Consider the following 18,491-nt stretch of genomic DNA (forward strand, 5'->3'; position numbering starts at 1 on the left):
TACTACTGCTAAATAAAGAGGAAAGAAGTGGTGGGAATAATTTGTGAGCGTTACATAGAAGTGTTGATAATAATTAATCAAATGAAATTTATTTGAACTAAGGAAGTTTGACGGATTTTACTAAGAACCCTATTTTAAAATAAGATCACGGTTCCATGAATGTGCCTTAGAGATTAGCATGGTATATCAAATAAAACCAATTTGAGAAACAAAAAGTTATAGCATTTATTCTTTGAATAACAAAACCAATATATTCAGTGAACATTGCACTGATTTTGAAGTACAAAAAGTTCTTAATGTCTGTGGAAATTTTTCATTTTTGACAATTATTTTTCACATTGAAAGCTTATATACTTTCTTGTTGTTTTGGAATTTTTTTTTTTTTTTTTTTTTTTTTTTTTTTTTTTTGAGATGGAGTCTTGCTCTGTCTCCCAGCCTGGAGTACAATGTTACAATCTCAGCTCACTGCAACCTCCACCTTCCAGGTTCAAGTGATTCTCCTGCCTCAGCCTCCTGAGTAGTTGGGATTACAGGCACATGACACCATGCCCGGCTAATTTTTGTATTTTTAGTAGAGATGGGGTTTCACCATGTTAGGCTGGTCTCGAACTCCTGACCTTGTGATCCACCCACTTCAGCCTCCTAAAGTGCTGGGATTACAGGTGTGAGCCACCTCACCCAGCCTATACACTATTGTTGATGTAGTTTATATATCTTCTTGTATGAGTGGATTCAGAAACTTCTTGACAGGGCCAAACTGCAGGATACAAGCAATGCAGACATAGCAGTAGCCCACCTATGAATGAAAAAAAAAAAATGAATAGTTTTATTAATTTTTATTCTACAACTGTCTATCTAAGCTAATTAATTTCAAACAGTTTCTCTGATGAGAAATAAATTGTATATTTATTGGAAGTGTCCTCACAACTTTGTACTCCCTAAATAATAGGAAAAATAGTTGAACATGATAAATGCTTGTAGTATAATGGTATAATTGAATCTGATGTATTGCATTAAAGATAGGCCATAGCATCCTCCCATCAGCTTTGACACTTACTCTCTCAGGCTCATGATGTGCTATTCTTTATAAGGATCATTTTTCTCGTTATCAGTCAACATGTTTACATTGGAATAGATACACTCTTCTATTGAGACATGATCTCGCTTTTGAAACCTTAACTACATATTTTCTAAAACCTGTATTAAATAAAACCGTTTATCTGAGGAAAGATGGCCAGAGTCAAGGAAGACTTCACGTAGCTAAGTCTTAAATTGTGAAAGAAATGTGTCAGAATAGTTGAGGAAAATATTTTAGATATAAAGAAGAGACTGCACGTTGATAAAAGTGTAAACAGTAGCAGTCATTTTGGAAATGATTAATAATGAACAACAGACTCAATGTGCTGTTATAAGGTACTATTGTGAAGTAAAGAACAGTGTGCTATTACTTCCTCTGTTTCTATTGGATTTTTACATTTTGTTTTATTTCTGATAGTTTTGTTTATTGATGTTGGGTGGATAAATTTGTGAGTGAATCTTTGACCATGTTTGCATGGCTTGAACCTGGTGACATCCGTGCCTCCCCAAGTAGTTTGCTGAAGTTTTGGAGGATTAAAAGCATTTCTTAAAGAAGTAAATATTATACTAAAGATTAAGCTTCGTTTAAACACTTTTATTTTCTGGTTTTAGAAAGACTATGGTTTTGTTTTTTTTTTTTTTTTTTTTTTTTTTTTTTTTTTTTTTTTAGACGGAGTCTGGCTCTGCCCACCAGGCTGGAGGTGCGGTGGCGAAATCTCGGCTCACTGCAAGCTCCGCCTCCCGGGTTCAGCCATTCTCCTGCCTCAGCCTCCCGAGCAGCTGGGACTCCAGGCACCCGCCAGCACACCCGGCTAATTTTTCGTATTTTTAGTAGAGACGGGGTTTCACCTTTTTAGCCAGGATAGTCTCGATCTCCTGACCTCGTGATCCGCCCGCCTCAGCCTCCCAAAGTGTTGGGATTACAGGCATGAGCCACCGCGCCCGGCCGACTGTGGCTTTTATCTAACTGTTCTGTGTAGCTCGTTTTAACTAAATATCTATTTTTTTTTTTTTAGCAGAACAAGACTTAGAAATGGCATCAGAGGGAGAGCAAAAGAGGCTTGAAGACTATGAAAATAACCAGCCACGGGTATGTAAAAATTTAAAATCAAATTTCTGGTTTAATCTTGTTTTCCTTGCTTTGGTAATACAGCATATTTGAAATGAATTTACCTTTGGATTAGCCTTTTAGTATCAGTTGATTGTAATTTAATATTTCATTTTAAAAACATTTAACTAGTTTTAAAACTTAGTGTTGGAATCGATAGTAATGTATATCTAATCTTTACTCTTGGAATTGAGTTAAAAAGTTCCTGATATTGTTTGCACTTCTATTTTTATAGCTTCCTATTATATTAAAGAAGGTAACATCAAATATTGAATTACAATTTTAAGCAATAGAAATTATAAACAATTTAACAGTGACGATCACTGTATTGGATTCAGATTAAAGGAGTAATTATTGCTAGTGGTTCAAACTTTGCAGTTTTTTTTATTGCCAGTCACTAATACCAAAGTTAAGAATTAATTTTCCCTTTGGATCTCTGACTTCAGTTTCTATAATCAGGGAGAGAATGGGTCATAAAATCAACCCAACTGGCTATCAAGAGAATTATACCTTGCAGAATCGCACCTTTGGTATTAGGGTACAAACAATAACTGCCTAATGTATTTCAATATAGAAAATCTGTAAATATTATTAAATTTATTAAATCCACTGTCATTAGTAGACCTTAGAACTTAAGCCTATAATCTATATAAGTATATAACACTGTCAATCATATTACAATATATAATTTGCATTAAAATGTACGAATTTGCTTTTCTTACTGACTGGTGTTGATTTTGGCTCCTAATAATTTAAAGTTTGCCTGATCACTAGTTAGTAATCTTTGGAAAAAGCACTCGAGTGTACACTGTAGGTATAGTGATAAAATCTTTTAAAGTGATGGTGCCTTTATAGTACCACAAGTCATCTCCTAATTCATTTTTGGGAAATTTAACACATAATGAATTAGTCAAGTTTAGTCCAAACAGTGACAAATTAAAGTTTCATGGTTTATGTTTTTGCACCTCTTTTAGGCTAACGCAAATTATTTTTCACTTCTTAGTTACAATCCAGTGATTTGGGAGTAGGTAAACATAGATTAAAGGCCTGGCGCGGTGGCTCAAGCCTGTAATCCCAGCACTTTGGGAGGCCGAGGCGGGCGGATCACAAGGTCAGGAGATCGAGACCACAGTGAAACCCCGTCTCTACTAAAAATACAAAAAATTAGCCGGGCGCGGTGGCGGACGCCTGTAGTCCTAGCTACTCAGGAGGCTGAGGCAGGAGAATGGCGTGAACCCAGGAGGCGGAGCTTGCAGTGAGCCGAGATCGCGCCACTGCACTCCAGCCTGGGCAACAGCGTGAGACTCCGTCTCAAAAAAAAAAAAAAAAACAAAACATAGATTAAAAAGATTAATATTAAACTTTAATTATTTTTTAATTTTTCTCTTTTTACACTTGATTATTTAAAGTTATTTTTAAAACATGTACTCTGACAGAAAAGACATCTGAGAAACAAAACTAGCAAATTTATCTTCCACTTTTGCATGTGCAAAAATTGTCTCAACAACTAGTTGAAAAAGTATTGTGATAGAAATGACCTCTTTATATATGCAGGACTTACTTGTGTGCAAAAGTATGAGAAAATGTGGATCAAACAAGACAAATTAGGGTAAAGAAAACTTTAAAATTCATCACAAATAAAGCAGAGTTTCGGTGAAATTTGTGAAAATTACAAAACTGCTTGTATTGAGGAAGAGCAACTACCTAATAACTCCACAGGAAGAACAAACTTAAGTAAATACCCTCTAATTTGACAAATGATTCACCTGATTGTCAGGAAAGTGATGCATCTGGCATGTCTGTCTCTGTAGTAGTCCAGATATTTCCTGAACAAAAATAACCCGGTCTCAAAAATGCCTTTCTATCTCATTCATATTCTGGGTCCCCAGAATATGCTTGCCAGTCACCCCAGCTTTATTTAAGTGGAAATAAAGTATAGACTGTGAAAATGACAACAAACCAGATACTGAACATGGTTTTAACCCAAACAAGGAAAAATTTTATAATGATACAGAAAGTACGAAGGCAAGAAACCCAGAAGTAGTTATGGTTGAAATAAAGGAAGACAAATAGGTTATTAGGCAAATGATCGAAAAAAAAAAAAAAAAAAATCCCAAAATACCACTAATTGGAAAGTAAACATCGGACATATGCCTCAATTTAGTGATTCAAAAAGCCTTTTAGATATGTGACTTACTTGCTCCAAAGAAATGAAGCCTGTGATTTAAGAAAAAAAAAAGATCATGGTGTTTCTGTTATTACAAACACAACAGTACAAAACCAATATAGAATGTGTTCCAGAAGCCGTTATATGACAACTGTAGTGCAAGTAAGTATGAAAGCATAAAACTTGAATTAGAAAATGTGCATTATTCTCCACCACATGGTGACAGAACATCAGCCGTATGTCTAAAAGTGGAATTAAGTGATATATGCAAAGATTTAAGAATGAGGTAAGCATATTACAAGTAAAGTAGAGCTCCTGGCTTTGAGGAAAGTTCAACTTCAAAAAGACTTAGAGGGTCACTTGCTGCTACTCTGGTTTTTCTCTTCACCAATTATTTGATCCATTTGAATTTTTTACTTATGAAAATCTCTTGTGTAAAATGGGATTATCTAAATACATAATTGTATGTAGAAACAGATTGTTTTTGCAATTAAGATAATTCAACCTCAGGAAGACATTTTCTTAATCTTTGTTCCTTAATTAACCCAAGTCTCTCTGTCAGTTTTCTGAATGGCATAGGAACTGGGAAACTAATTTTTCCGTAGACCATGTGACCTGCTGAACTAGAGTCAACATAAAGGAAATTGCTTTTAAAAAAAAGTACAGAACAAGCACCTGTGTTTGTGCTCATATAAACAGATGGGTAATTCCCACTTCTGTACATTTAGTATATGCTATAAATATTCTGGGGACATTTTGAAACAGTGTTGTTTATTTTCTAGGTGAAAAACCAAATACATTCTAGGGATGACTTTGATGACATAATTCAGTCATCTCAAATAGCCTCAGAGGATGACTCGCTTTGCTCCAATTGTAAGAAAGTTATATTACTCATTGATCAACATGAAATGAAGTGTAAAGGTAGGACCAATACATAAATATAAGGCTTTTTTAATCCTATAGCAATGTATGCACACATTGCTTACCACTGTACTGTACAGTACTGATATGTCACAAGAATGTTCATCTCAGAAATATGCCTTATGTCAACATAGAATGAAAACTACTGTGTCTTGTACCCTTTCAGTCAAAGAGCTATGATCATTTCCTCACTGTACTTTTCTCAGTGTGAATGGCAGGCCCAATGTGTTTGTTTACTCTGCTTCTCTTCTATGCCATTACCCATTTACTCATGGTCAAGTTACCATTTCCTCCCACCTGAAATACTATGATAACCTTATAACTGTCTTTCCTACTATTCTGCCTTCCAAAACCATGACCTGTTCTGCAACCATAATTATATAGTTATAAAAAATCACATCTGATCATGTTACCTGCTTGCTGAAAACCCAGCTGCCATTTATTGCTATAAGGACCTCTTATAGCAATAAGATCTCCATCCTCGAACTTTATACTGCATCATTGCATACCCTTTTCTGTGTCACAGCCAGTGCCTTAGGTGTTTGCTTCTACAGTCGGTAGCTTTAGTGTGGTACAATTGATATATGATAAAGTGCACACATGTAAAAGGTACCATTTGATAAGTTTTAACAGATGTATACACATGTGAAACTATTACTATCATCAAGATAGTCAACATATATCCATCACCCACTGAAGTCTCCTCATGGCCCTTTATATTCCTGTTTTTAAAAACTGCTAAATGATTTTCCAAAATATTTGTACTATTTTCTATTCTCATCAGCAGTAAATGACCATTCCAGTTGCTATGTTGTCACAGTAGTGCTGTATTTATTTTTTTTTAATTTTAGTCATTCTGATGGGTGTATTATGTATATTATTGTGGGTTTAATGTACACGATCCTAATGACTAAAATGTTGAGCATCTTTCCATGTTTATTTGCCATCTGTATATCTTCTTTGTTGAACTGTCTTTTCAAATCTTTTGCCATTTAGAAAATTAGGTTGATGTTTTCTTACCTGTTGAGTTTTAATAATTCTGTATGTATTTGGATACTATTACTTTTTAGCTACTTTTTTACAAGGGTATTTTTTTTTTTCCAGTTTTTGGGTTGACTTTTCACTTGCTTTGTAGTATCTTTTGAAGAGCAGAAGATTTTAATCGTAATGAAGTCCAACTTAATTGTTTGTTGAATTACAGATTTTGCATTTTTTGCCATATGTAAAAAATGTTTGCCTAGCACAAGGTTACAAAGATTTTTTCCTATGCTTTGTTCTAGAAATTTTATAGATTTGGATCTTACATTGAAATCTATCCTCCATTTTTGAGTTTCATATTGTATATGGAGTGAGGTGAGGTATGGATTCAAGTTCACTTTTTGGATATGGACAGCCAGTTGTTCCAGCACCACATGTTGAAAGACTATCGTTTCTCCACTGCATTGCCATGCTGCCTTTGTCAAACATAAGCTGGTTGCATATATGTTATGTATTTCTAGACTCTCTATTGAGTTTTATTAATTTACAGATGCTCCTCAAATTGGGGTAAACCCAGTGTTTGAGTCAAAAGCAATTTAATACTTCAGTAAACCCACTGTAAAGTCAATAAGTCAAACCACCTTAAGTTGGGGATTTTCTGTATTTAACTTTCTTTATGCATGTGGAGCATTGCTAATTTAAATATCCCAAATCTGAAGTGCTCTAAAACCCCAAACTTTTTGATTGCCAATATAGACGCAACAGCGGAAAAATTCTACATCCGACCTCATGTATACAAACATTGTTTCATGTCCCAAATTATTAAAAGTATTGTTTAAAATTACCTTCAGTCTTCGTGTATAAAGTAAATATGAAAAATAAATGTGTTTTGTGTTTAGACTTGGGTCCTATCCCTGAGATATCTCATCATGTATGTGCAAATATTCCAAAATCCAAAATCTGAAAAACTTCTAGTCTGAAGAATTTTGAATAAGGGATACTCAGCCTGTACCTGTGGCACACTGTTTTGGTTACTGTTGATTTATAGTAATTCTTGAAATGAATCCTCCAATTCTGTTCTTTATTCTGTTTTGACTACGCTAGATCCTTTGCATTTTTATATGAACTTTAGAATCAGCTTATCAATAAAATAAAGACTGCTTGCTTGTTGGAAATTAAGTTGGGATTGTGTCATATTTATAGATTTGGGGAGAATTGACATCTTAACAATAGTGAATCTTTCTACTCAATAAAGTGTATGTCTGCTTTTATAGAAGTAATATTTAATTTTCTCAGTAGTAATTTGCAGGTTTTAGTTTACAGGTCTTTTCATATTTTATCAGATTTATCTGTATTTCATTTTTGATGAAGTTGTAAATGATAGTTTAGTTAGTATAGATGTATTTGACTTTATACAGGTTGAGCATTGCTAATCCAAATATACATTTTAATAAAACTATAGAAAATGCTAATTTTAAAATTTTGATTTGATTGTTTATTGCTAGCATATAGAAATGCAGTTAATTTTTCAATATTGAATTTGTATCCTTCAATCTTGTTAAACTCACTTATTAGTTCTGGCATATTCTTGGTAGATTTGATCAGATTTTCTTCACAGACAAAAAGTTATTAAACCTTTCTTTCTCAAATTACCCTCTTACTAATGATAGTGAATATTTTAGACTTGTGGTAAAAGGGTCTCTTTTGCAGCTGATAAACTCTGCCATTTTAGTATGAGAGCAGCCATAGACCATCCATAAATTAATGAACACAGCTGTGTTCCAGTAAAAGCTTATTGACATAGACAAGAAGCTGGCCCACAGGTTGAGGTTTACCCATACATGTTGTATGGTCACAGTTGTGTATAAAGACAATTTTATTTCTTTTTTTAAACCTGGACGCCTCTTATTTCTTTTTCTTGCCTGACTGCATTAACTAGAATCTTCAGAACAATGTTACATACAAGTAGTGAAAGCAGACATTCCTGTGTTGTTCCTCATGTTATGGGAAATGCATTCAGTTTTTCACTATGATGCACGTTAGCTGCAGATTCATCATAGACGTTTTTATCATGCTGAAGAACTTCCCTCGGATTCTTATGTTGCTGAGAGTGTTTCTTCTTTGAAATAGCAGGAGTAAATTTTATCAGATGCCTCTATCTGTTGGGATGATCCTGTGGGTCTTCTCTTTTAGTTCATTTTATGCTAAATAATGATGATGTTTCAATGTTAAGCCAACCCTTCCTTTTCTGGAATAAAACCCCCTTTGTTTATGATGTATTACCTTTTTATTATATTATTGGATTAAACTTACTAAAGTCTCATTTAGAATTTATTATAAAGACTTTTATTTTTTAGACGAGTTTTATGTTCCTGGCAAAATTGAGAGGGAGGTTTGGATATTTTTTTGTATACCCCCACCCCAACACATATGTAGCCTCCCTCATTACCAGTATCCTTCACCATAGTGGTCGTTGCTATGACAGATGAGCCTAAATTGACACATTACAATTACCCAAAGCCCATAATTTGCATTGGGGTTTACTCTTGGTACTGTATATGTATGGGTTTGGACAAAGGTACAATGATGTGTATCCATGTTATAGAAATTATTTTGACTTCCCAAAAAATCCTCTGTGCTCTGCCTATGTATCCTTTCCTGCCATCCCTCACCCTTTGGCACACTTTTACTTTATCCATAGTTTTGCATTTTCCTGATCATATAGTTGGAATCATACAGTAAGTAGCCTTTTCAGATTATCTTACATCACTTGGTAATGTGCATTTAAGGTTCCTTCACATGTTTTCATGAATTGATTTCTCATTTCTTTATGTGTAGAGTGATATTCCACCATATGGCTGTTTAACCGCAGTTTATTCACTCCACTATTGGAGGATGTCTTCGTTGTATCACAAATTGGTTGAATTTTTACATTCATGCTATGAGGGAATTTTCTTGTTGGTAATATTTTCTGGTTTTTGTTCAGGGCAATGCTAACATTACAGACTGAGTTGAGATATACTCTTCTTTCTGTTTCTTTTGGGAGAGTTTGTGTATAATTGTATTATTTTCTTCCAGAAATGTTTTGTAAAATTCACCAACATAGCTAGCTGGGTCTGGAGTTTTCTTTTAGCAAAGTTTTTAACTATAACTTAACTTTCTTTTATAGATATAGGGCAATTCATGTTATCTATTGCTTCTTGATTGAGATTTGCTAATTTTCATTTTAAAAGGAATTTGTTAATTTTATCTAAGTTGTCATGTTTACTTACATAGAAATTATAATATCTTGTTATATTTTTAGTATCTGTAGAATCTATAATAGTGTCACTTTGTTTATTTCTGAAATTTGTAATTTGTATTTTTTTCTTTTTTTTCTGAGCAGCCTGGCTAAATGGAGCTTTATCACATTTATTGATCTCCTCAAAGTGTTTTGTGTTGATTTTTTTCTATTGTTTCTTCTGAAACCAAGAGTATAACAAAATACCATAGACTGGGTCAAACAACGGAAGTTGATTTCTTGCAGTTGTGGGGTCAGCAAAGTCCAAGATCCAAATGCTGTTGGATTTGGTGTATGGTTCGGGAACATGTCCTGGTTCATGAATGAATTCTTTTTCTCTGCGCCCTCACTTAGCAGAAGGGGTGAAGGAGATCTGGGGTCTGTTGTATAAGAGCACTAAGCACTAATTCTGTTCATGAGGGCTTGGCTCATGTAAAAATCACCCCTCCTAATACCGTCACATTGTGATTGGCTTTCAGCATATAAATTTTGGGGAAGACAAACATTCAGACCACAGCAGATGTGTATTATTTTCTTTCTTCTGCTTGCTTTGGGTTTAATTCACTCTTCTTTTATCTAGTTGCGTAAGGTAGAAGTCAAGGTCATTGATTTGAGACTCTTCTAATATAGACATTTGGCAGTGCTAAAAATTTCTATTCAAGTACAGTTGTAGCTGCATTCCACAAATTCTGGTTGACAAATTTTTATTCAGTTCAGAATATTTTCTAATTTCTATTTCATTTTCATTACCTGTTTGACCCAGGGTTATTTAGATGTGTGTTACTTAGTTTCCAAATATTTGGGTATTTCCCAGAGTTATTTTTGTTATTGGTCTTTAATCTGATTGATTTGTGGTCAGGGCACATACTTTGTATGACTTAAATCCTTCTGACTCAACTCTTTAGTTGAGAGTTGTTGTATGGCCTAAAATATGACCTATTTTTGGTAAGTGTTCCATGGGTACTTGAAAAGCGTGCTGTTGTTCAAGTCTATTCTTGCTGATTTTCTGCCTTCTTGTTCTATCACTTATTGAGTAAAGGGTATCGAAACCTCAGATTACTTAGAAATTGTCTGTTTCTTTTTGTAGTTCTATCCACTTTGGTCTCATATATTGTGAAGCTGGTTTGTTATTAGGTGCATAAACACTTAGGATTGTTATGTTTTGTTGATTAACTTAACCTTTTACTATTGTGACATGACCTTTTGTTATTTATTGCTGGTTTTTTTGTTTGTTTGTTTGTTTTGCTATGAGATCTACTTTGGTATTAACACAGCCCACTCCTGCTCAGCTGCCCTTGGCAACTGTTAGCATGTATCTTTTTCCATCCTTGTAACCATTTGTGTCTTTACATTTAAAGTGCATTTCTTATAGGCAGCCTGTAGTTGGGTCTTGCTTTCTTACTGAGCCTGACAGTCTGCATTTGAGTTGAGGTTCTTAGACAAGTGTCATTTATAATGTCATTGACAATAGTTATGTTTGTCTAGTAGCTGTTTGATTGCTATTAGTCCCAGCTGTTCTTTGTTCCCCTTCTTTTTCTGCTTTCTTTTAGTCAACTATTTTTTATGATTCAATTTTGCATATATTTTGGGGTTTATTAGGGATAACTGTTTTGCTATATTAATGTTTAGGATTTTTAGTATATAATTTTAACTTATCACAGTCCACCTTCAGTAATACTATACATCATAGATGGTATAAAAAAATGACAATGATACATTTTCAGTTTTTTCTGTCCCAGACACTTCCTCCCTGAATCTGTGGGATTATGGTTTGTATTAAGGTTAGAATATTTTCGGCCATTTTTTCTTTTAATTTTTTTTCTATCTCTTCTTTTTTTATTTAGGGAGTTATTGATTAGCTGCTTGAAAGTTTCTCACAGTTTATTGTGTCAAATTTAGGAATATTTTCCTTTGTCATCTCTAATTTGTGTTTATTTCCATCCACTATAGTTTTTACTTCTGACAATGTAATTTGCATATCCACAAGTATGGTCTGGTTTAAAAAAAAAAAAAATACCTTCCCTGCCTCCACTTACTGTCTTGAGTTTTATTTGGAGTACAGAGATTTACTTATAATCTTTCCATTCTTGCTTTTAGATTTGGGGTAATTCCTCACTCCTGAGGCAAGACCTTTCTGAATATTCATTGTCATGTGAAGCATGAGAAGTATGAGGTATTTTGGCCTGGCGCATGGGAATGGACCCTCTTCCAGTCATTGTGTGAACCCCAGGCATAGTTTCTGCTGATTTTCTTTAACTGTTTCTTTTAAATTTTATTTTCCACTGTTCTTAGGAAGTTTCCTAGCACACAAGCACTTTTCGTTACTCCACTAAATACCCAAGAGGGAATCTCTGCACATCTCCAGGATTTGTTTCCTGTACTGCTTTCTTCTCTCCAGTTTTCAGTCCTGTGATCTCTATCTGCTTTGGTTTTACTAGCCTCTCAGCTTCATAACCCCAGCTCTATGTCAGATTTTCTCCCTTTGTCATGGCCTTGAACCTCTGTCAAAACTCTGTCAAAAGAGCTGGGACAATTGTAAGGCCTGCTATATATGTTTTCTGTCTTACAGTGATCACCTACCATCTTCATTGCCTGAAGCCCACTGTGTTGGAAATCATTGCTTAATGTATTTTGTCTGTTTTGTTTTTTATTGTTTCCGGTAAGATGAAAACTCCTGTCCGTTACTCCATCAGAGCTAGTAATAGATTGCAGCAGAGCTTCGGCACAGCACGTGCTGTAAACTGGCCAGGGTGTTTTGCTTTCCTTTTTGCCTAACTGCTTCTTTCTCATCCTTCATTTCTCAGTGTAGTGTCTCTTCCTCAGGGAAATCTTCCCTGGGTGAAGTATAGATCAAATTATCTTACGCAGTCATATAACTATGTTTTTTTTTTTTTACAGGACCTGTCTGAGTTTATAATTGTCACCTTTTTATCTTGGTTCTTCATTATGCTTTAAGCTAAAACAATAGCAGAGGTGTTGTCTTATCTGCAGACCTTAGTATAATATCTTCTACCTTGTAGGCACTCAATATGTACATATTTGTTCAATGTATGAATGAATGCATGTTAAAAATGCACAGTCCTTTATATCCAAAAACTTACTCATGTATTTTATCTCTATTTTGTTTTTTCCCGGTTACAGATTGTGTTCGCCTATCAAAAATTAAAAATGCATTTCGTTTTTGTAAAAGATCAATAAAACTTAAAGATAATCACTGTGAGCGACTTATAGTAAAAATTCAAAAAATGAAAAATAAGGTTAGTGTACTACGGAAGAGACTATCTGAAAAAGAAGAAATAAAATCGTGCTTAGAGCATGAAAAACTTGAATGCGAACAAGAACTCTGTAGTGTGAGGTATGACCTTGTTCTAAAGAAATGTTAGAACTATTTGTTTTATACTAAAGACGTATAAGGAAAATTTTTGTAATTGCTAACTTTCCTTCTAGGATTTACAGGGAAAAAAGTTTCTTAATCTTATGGAGTGTGAAATTATTGGATATAATATCACAAGTTCTTAATTGTGAATACTTCTCTAATAATTAAATGCATATTCTTTTAAATCATAGTTTTAATGGCTGTATAGAATTTTACCCTTTGGAAATCTCATTATTTAATTGATGAATTGAATTTTAGGTTTTAAAAAGTTTTTGTATTAATGCTACAAGGAACATCTTTTATTTACACGTAGTTTTCTACATTTTTAATTATTTACTTTGGATAAATTCTTCTGGTTAAAGTACAGAAACTTTTTTAGATCTGTTTTAGATCTTTGATCAATATTTCTAAATTGTTCTTAAGAAAGTTTATATTAATTTATAATTCAATCAACAGGGTATAAAATAGATATTTTCTTTATCCAGAATAATTATTTTAAAAATTATCAGTCGGGTGCGGTGGCTCACGCCTGTAATCCCAGCACTTCGGGAGGCTGAGGTGGGCAGATCACGAGGTCAGGAGTTTGAGACCAGTCTGGCCAACATAATGAAATGCTGTCTCTACTAAAAATACAAAAAATTAGCCAGGCGTGGTGGTGTGCACCTGTAATCCCAGCTACTCAGGAGGCTGAGGCAGGAGAATCCCATGAACCTGGGAGGCGGAGGTTGCAGTGAGCTGAGATTGCACCATTGCACTCTAGCCCAGTGATAGTGTGAGACTCCCTGTCAAAAAAAAAAAAAAAAAATTATCCAGTTTTATTCTTAATATGCAGGGAATAAAAAGTAAAATGGAAAGTGTTTACTGATTAGCTTATTCAACATCCCTCTGCTATGTAGATAAAATTAATTCAAAGTTTTATGCTGAAGACACGTATTATTCTTTATTGTTTAATTAAATATTAGATCTTGTGTTGTTCCAAAACAGATTTTAAAATTGTTTATAAAATACATACTAATCAACAGGATAGATTGAAAGTGTTGCCCAAAAAACAATCTTAAAAAGTGTAGGGGGTAACATATTACATTCTTAACCTAGTCTTGCATTACACTAATCTGCTGATATATATTTCATAAACACATCAAAAGTGCTATCTTACAATGTAAATTAGTTTAGGGATACTTGCAATGAATGTTTCATGAAGGTGGAAATATATTTCTAGTGAATGTATTAACTTGTTTATAAAAAGTTACTTTATGTTAATTAACTCTAAACGATTCATCCTAATTGAAAAGTAATTACTGTGTGAAGAAAAGGTAATTTTTATCTTGTAACTTTACTGAATAATTTTCAGCATCTTTTTTCGTAATATTTGCTAGAGTTACAAGTAACAGAAACTTATGCAGGGTGTTCTTTTGTCAGTACATTTCAACTTATACATGTCCTTTGGATGAGATTGAGGTGAGAAATTAAAAACATGAGAACTAGAAAGAAAAATAGTATTTAAGAACATAGAAACTTTATTAGGATAATAAGCAACATATGAATGTTTTATTTTCTAATATCAACAAAGAGAGTCAAACTCTGTAAAATATTTGAAGAGATTTATTCTGAGCCAAATATGAGTGACCATGGCCACTGACACAGCCCTCAGGAGGTCCTGAGAACATGTGCCCAAGGGGCGCAGCTTGGTTTTATACATTTTAGAGAGGCATGAAACATCAATCAAATACATTTAAAAAATACTTTGGTTTGGTTCAGAAAGGCAGGACAACTGAAAGCAGGGGCTTCCAGGCTATAGATAAATTTAAACATTTTCTGGTTGACAATTGGTTGAGTTTATTTGAAGACCTGGGATTAATGGAAAGAAATGTTCAGGTTAAGGTAAATGATTGTGGGGACCAAGTTTTCTTGTGCAGAGGAATCTCTCAGCAGACTTCAGAGAGAGCAGGTTGTAAAATGTTTTCTTATGGGAACTTTTAAAAAGGGTGCCTGGTTCTTAGCTGATTGTCTCCTGGATCTTCATAGAAAGGAAGGAAAACAAGGGGGAAAAGGGGGTTCTCTATAGAATGTGGATTTTTCCCACAAGAGACTTTGCAGGGCAATTTCAAGGTATGGCAAGGAAATATATTTTTGATTAAATATTTGCTTCCTTGTCTCATAATGTTATGCCAGAGTCAGATTGAAAAGCAAGTCACAATATACGGGGTCAAATAAAATCCATCTGATGAGAATCCATGGTACCCCTTAGGTAGGAATTTGCACAAGATAAAAAATTAAAGCTTACTCCTCACTGATAAAATAAATACTAAGATAAGTATATTTACAGATTTACCATACAGCAAGAAAAAGAGAAAAGAAGAAATGTTGAAGAGTTGCACCAAAAAGTTCGGGAAAAGTTAAGAACAACAGAAGAGCAACATAGGATAGAAGTTGATGTGACAGAACAAGTTAAACTGGCTCTCAAATCACTGGAGATGGAATTGAAGAGTGTAGGAAAGAATTCAAATCAGGTTTGGTAAAACTTCATATTTCTACTTTTTTTTAATGTTACTTATAATATCTCTTTCATTTAATGTATATTATTTAAGCCTAAAAAAAAACCCCAAATTGTATTTCATCTTAAAAATGAATCAAGGAATTTATAGCTACAATTATTTATAATCTTGAAATATTTTATTTTAGTTCAAAGACCTTTTGAAAACAATGCTATTCTATAATGTATACTTAATGATATTGTGAGTATTTTGTTCCTAGTGACATAGTTCAGCATATTTTCCCCTATTTCATGTTAATTACTGTTTCAAATGTTATGGAAAAGAAATAAAAGTGATCACAATAGCAAATAATCTCATGATTTTCTAGGAAGAGCTTTATAAATTTAATTTTCTTGACTTTTGGTGTTTTGAAATAAAAGATTATTTTTGTATGTCTATATCTACCTCACAGAAGTAACGGATTTGGTGGAAGAGCACTAGAAGTAGAGTCAGAAAAGCTGGGAAAAGTCCTGCAGCTTGCTTATATTTTTAACCTTTTGCTATAGAATTATAACTACATGAGTTCATTGATTTGTGCATGTAAAAGTGCTTAGTACAATATCTAGACTTATCATTTATCAATAAATGTCATTCTTAAAACTGACCATAACAATATTAGAAAATTAGAATATCTATACAATATTTTAGGAAAAGGGAAGTTAAAGAATTTGGAAAATGTCATTCATCTGTCCAAATATCTGCCAGGCTAAGGCTCTCACTATAGGGAGATGTATAGCTTAGATGTTAGAGTGTAAACCCAATTTTTTAACGTGATCATAGTTATTAATTCTTTATGTTTTGCAATTTGTTGTAATTCAGTAAAAGCCTTTTTTAATTCTGAAATTTAAAAAAATTTTCGAGTGGTTTTTTTTTTTTGCTTTCATGGATTCACTGTCTTCAAATAAACTTTCAAACTTTGGGGAATTAATGCTTTTTGAGGTTTGAGGTTTTGACTCAACTTCTTTTTTCCCAGTTAGATACCCAGTTATGGCAACCCTCTCATTGTATAAATGCACAGGTTATTATTTAATTTCAAAAGCAATCACAATATGTTATCCTATTGGGTACTAGTTATAAGTTTTCTTTGTTTTACTTAGATTTCTGATACTGATAAAAAAGAAGAAGATCTGCTACATGAAAACCACTTGATGGAAGATGAAATTGCCACGCTCAGACTGGAAATAGACACAATAAAAAACCAAAACCTGGAAAAGAAATACTTAAAAGACTTTGAAATTATGAAAAGAAAGCATGAAGACCTTCAAAAGACGCTAAAACGGAATGGGGAAACATTAGCAAAAACGATAGCTGATTATAGTGTACAGCTTGCTGCTCTGACAGATGAGAATGCAACGCTCCGTTCCAAACTGGAGAAGGAAACACAGACCAGGCAAAGACTGGAAACAGAAACGGAATCATACCGTTGTAGACTGAATGCTGCTCTATCTGATCATGATCAAAGTCACTCATCAGAAAGAGACCAAGAGCTTGCTTTCCAGGGCACAGTAGATAAATGGTGTCATTTACAGGAAAATTCGAATTCTTGTGTTCTGACTCTTTCTCAGCAACTTTCTAAAGCTGAGAGTAAGTTCAGAGTCCTCGAAACTGAGCTCCATTACACAAGAGAGGCTCTGAAAGAAAAGTCTTTGGTTTTTGAACATGTACAAAGAGAACTAAACCAAAAACAGTGTCAAATGAAGGACATTGAAAAAATGTACAAAAATGAATATGATAAAATGGAAAAATGCATAGAAAAGCAGGAAAGATTTTGTCAACTAAAAAAACAAAATATGTTACTTCAACAGCAACTGGATGATGCTCGCAACAAAGCTGACAATCGAGAAAAAGCAATACTTAATATTCAAGCCAGATGTGATGCTAGAGTACAAAACTTTCAAGCTGAGTGCAGAAAGCACCGTCTTTTACTACAAGAAGACAATAAGAGGTTGGTCAATGAATTGAATCATTTGAAAGAAAAAGAATGCCAAAATGAAAAAGAGAAAGCAGAAAGAGAAGTAAGTGTCAAGAAAAATAAGTATTTTTCAAACTTCCTGAAGTAAAATTTGAAGTAATATTTGGTTACAGCTAAATGTTGGATCTAGTTGAATATAAAAAAGGATACATATGATAAATGTATCTGCTATATCAGCTGAAAAACATTCCTTGTTTCCAGCAAGTCAGAGTTAAAACTGAGAGATTCTTTCCTCTGATTAAATTCATGTGTCACTTATACAATTTTAAGTTATAAAATGTTAATGTAGACTAATATTAATAATGTAGCCTTATACTGCTGAAATAATTTTTTTCATTTCAAGACATTTCAAGTCCATGATAAATCAGATATATGGAAATGCTCATACCTAAAATGGTATTTTGAAATTGATTCAATTAAGTGGGGTACTTCGACAGTTAATTTCAGATTTCCCAGATGAACTGAAGTGTATTCCTTATTTCATAATTATTTTTCTTCAGTAGCTTTAAATATATCTTAGTTGGTACAATTTTGTTTTTCTTCATATCAATTTGACTTAAATCTGAAACTATTTCAATCTCAAATTATGTATAGATATGATCATTCCATTCTTTAAAGGCATCTAATTTTACTTATATTATAATATGGGGAAAATGTGGTAAATTTTAGCCAAACCATATTTGATTTAATCTTCCCACTGGCATTTATAATTTACTTTCAGTTTTGTTTTTTTTAAATTTTTTTTTATTATTATACTTTAAGTTCTAGGGTACATGTGCATAACGTGCAGGTTTGTTACATATGTATACTTGTGCCATGTTGCTGTGCTGCACCCATCAACTCGTCAGCACCCATCAACTCGTCATTTACATCAGTTATAACTCCCAATGCAATCCCTCCCCCTTCCTCCTCCCCGTGATAGGCCCTGGTGTGTGATGTTCCCCTTCCCGAGTCCAGGTGATCTCATTGTTCAGTTCCCACCTATGAGTGAGAACATGCGGTATTTGGTTTTCTGTTCTTGCGATAGTTTTCTGAGAATGATGGTTTCTAGCTGCATCCATGTCCCTACAAAGGACAC

General features: G+C 33.7%; 1 protein-coding gene across 1 annotated transcript in view; it reads left to right on the top strand.

Annotated features, from left to right (window-relative positions):
* The window catches only part of ANKRD36C (ankyrin repeat domain 36C), a 176,876-nt gene that overhangs the window by 142,343 nt on the left and 16,042 nt on the right, over positions 1-18,491 (top strand). Inside the window, exons 79-83 of the mRNA XM_077958762.1 lie at positions 2,094-2,167; positions 5,135-5,273; positions 12,673-12,886; positions 15,234-15,417; positions 16,539-17,456. Of these exons, the coding sequence (XP_077814888.1) occupies positions 2,094-2,167; positions 5,135-5,273; positions 12,673-12,886; positions 15,234-15,417; positions 16,539-17,456 (1,529 nt within the window). The remainder of the gene's footprint in view (positions 1-2,093; positions 2,168-5,134; positions 5,274-12,672; positions 12,887-15,233; positions 15,418-16,538; positions 17,457-18,491) is intronic.

Source organism: Macaca mulatta, chromosome 13 (genome assembly GCF_049350105.2).
Source record: "Macaca mulatta isolate MMU2019108-1 chromosome 13, T2T-MMU8v2.0, whole genome shotgun sequence".
Classification (NCBI taxonomy): domain Eukaryota; kingdom Metazoa; phylum Chordata; class Mammalia; order Primates; family Cercopithecidae; genus Macaca; species Macaca mulatta.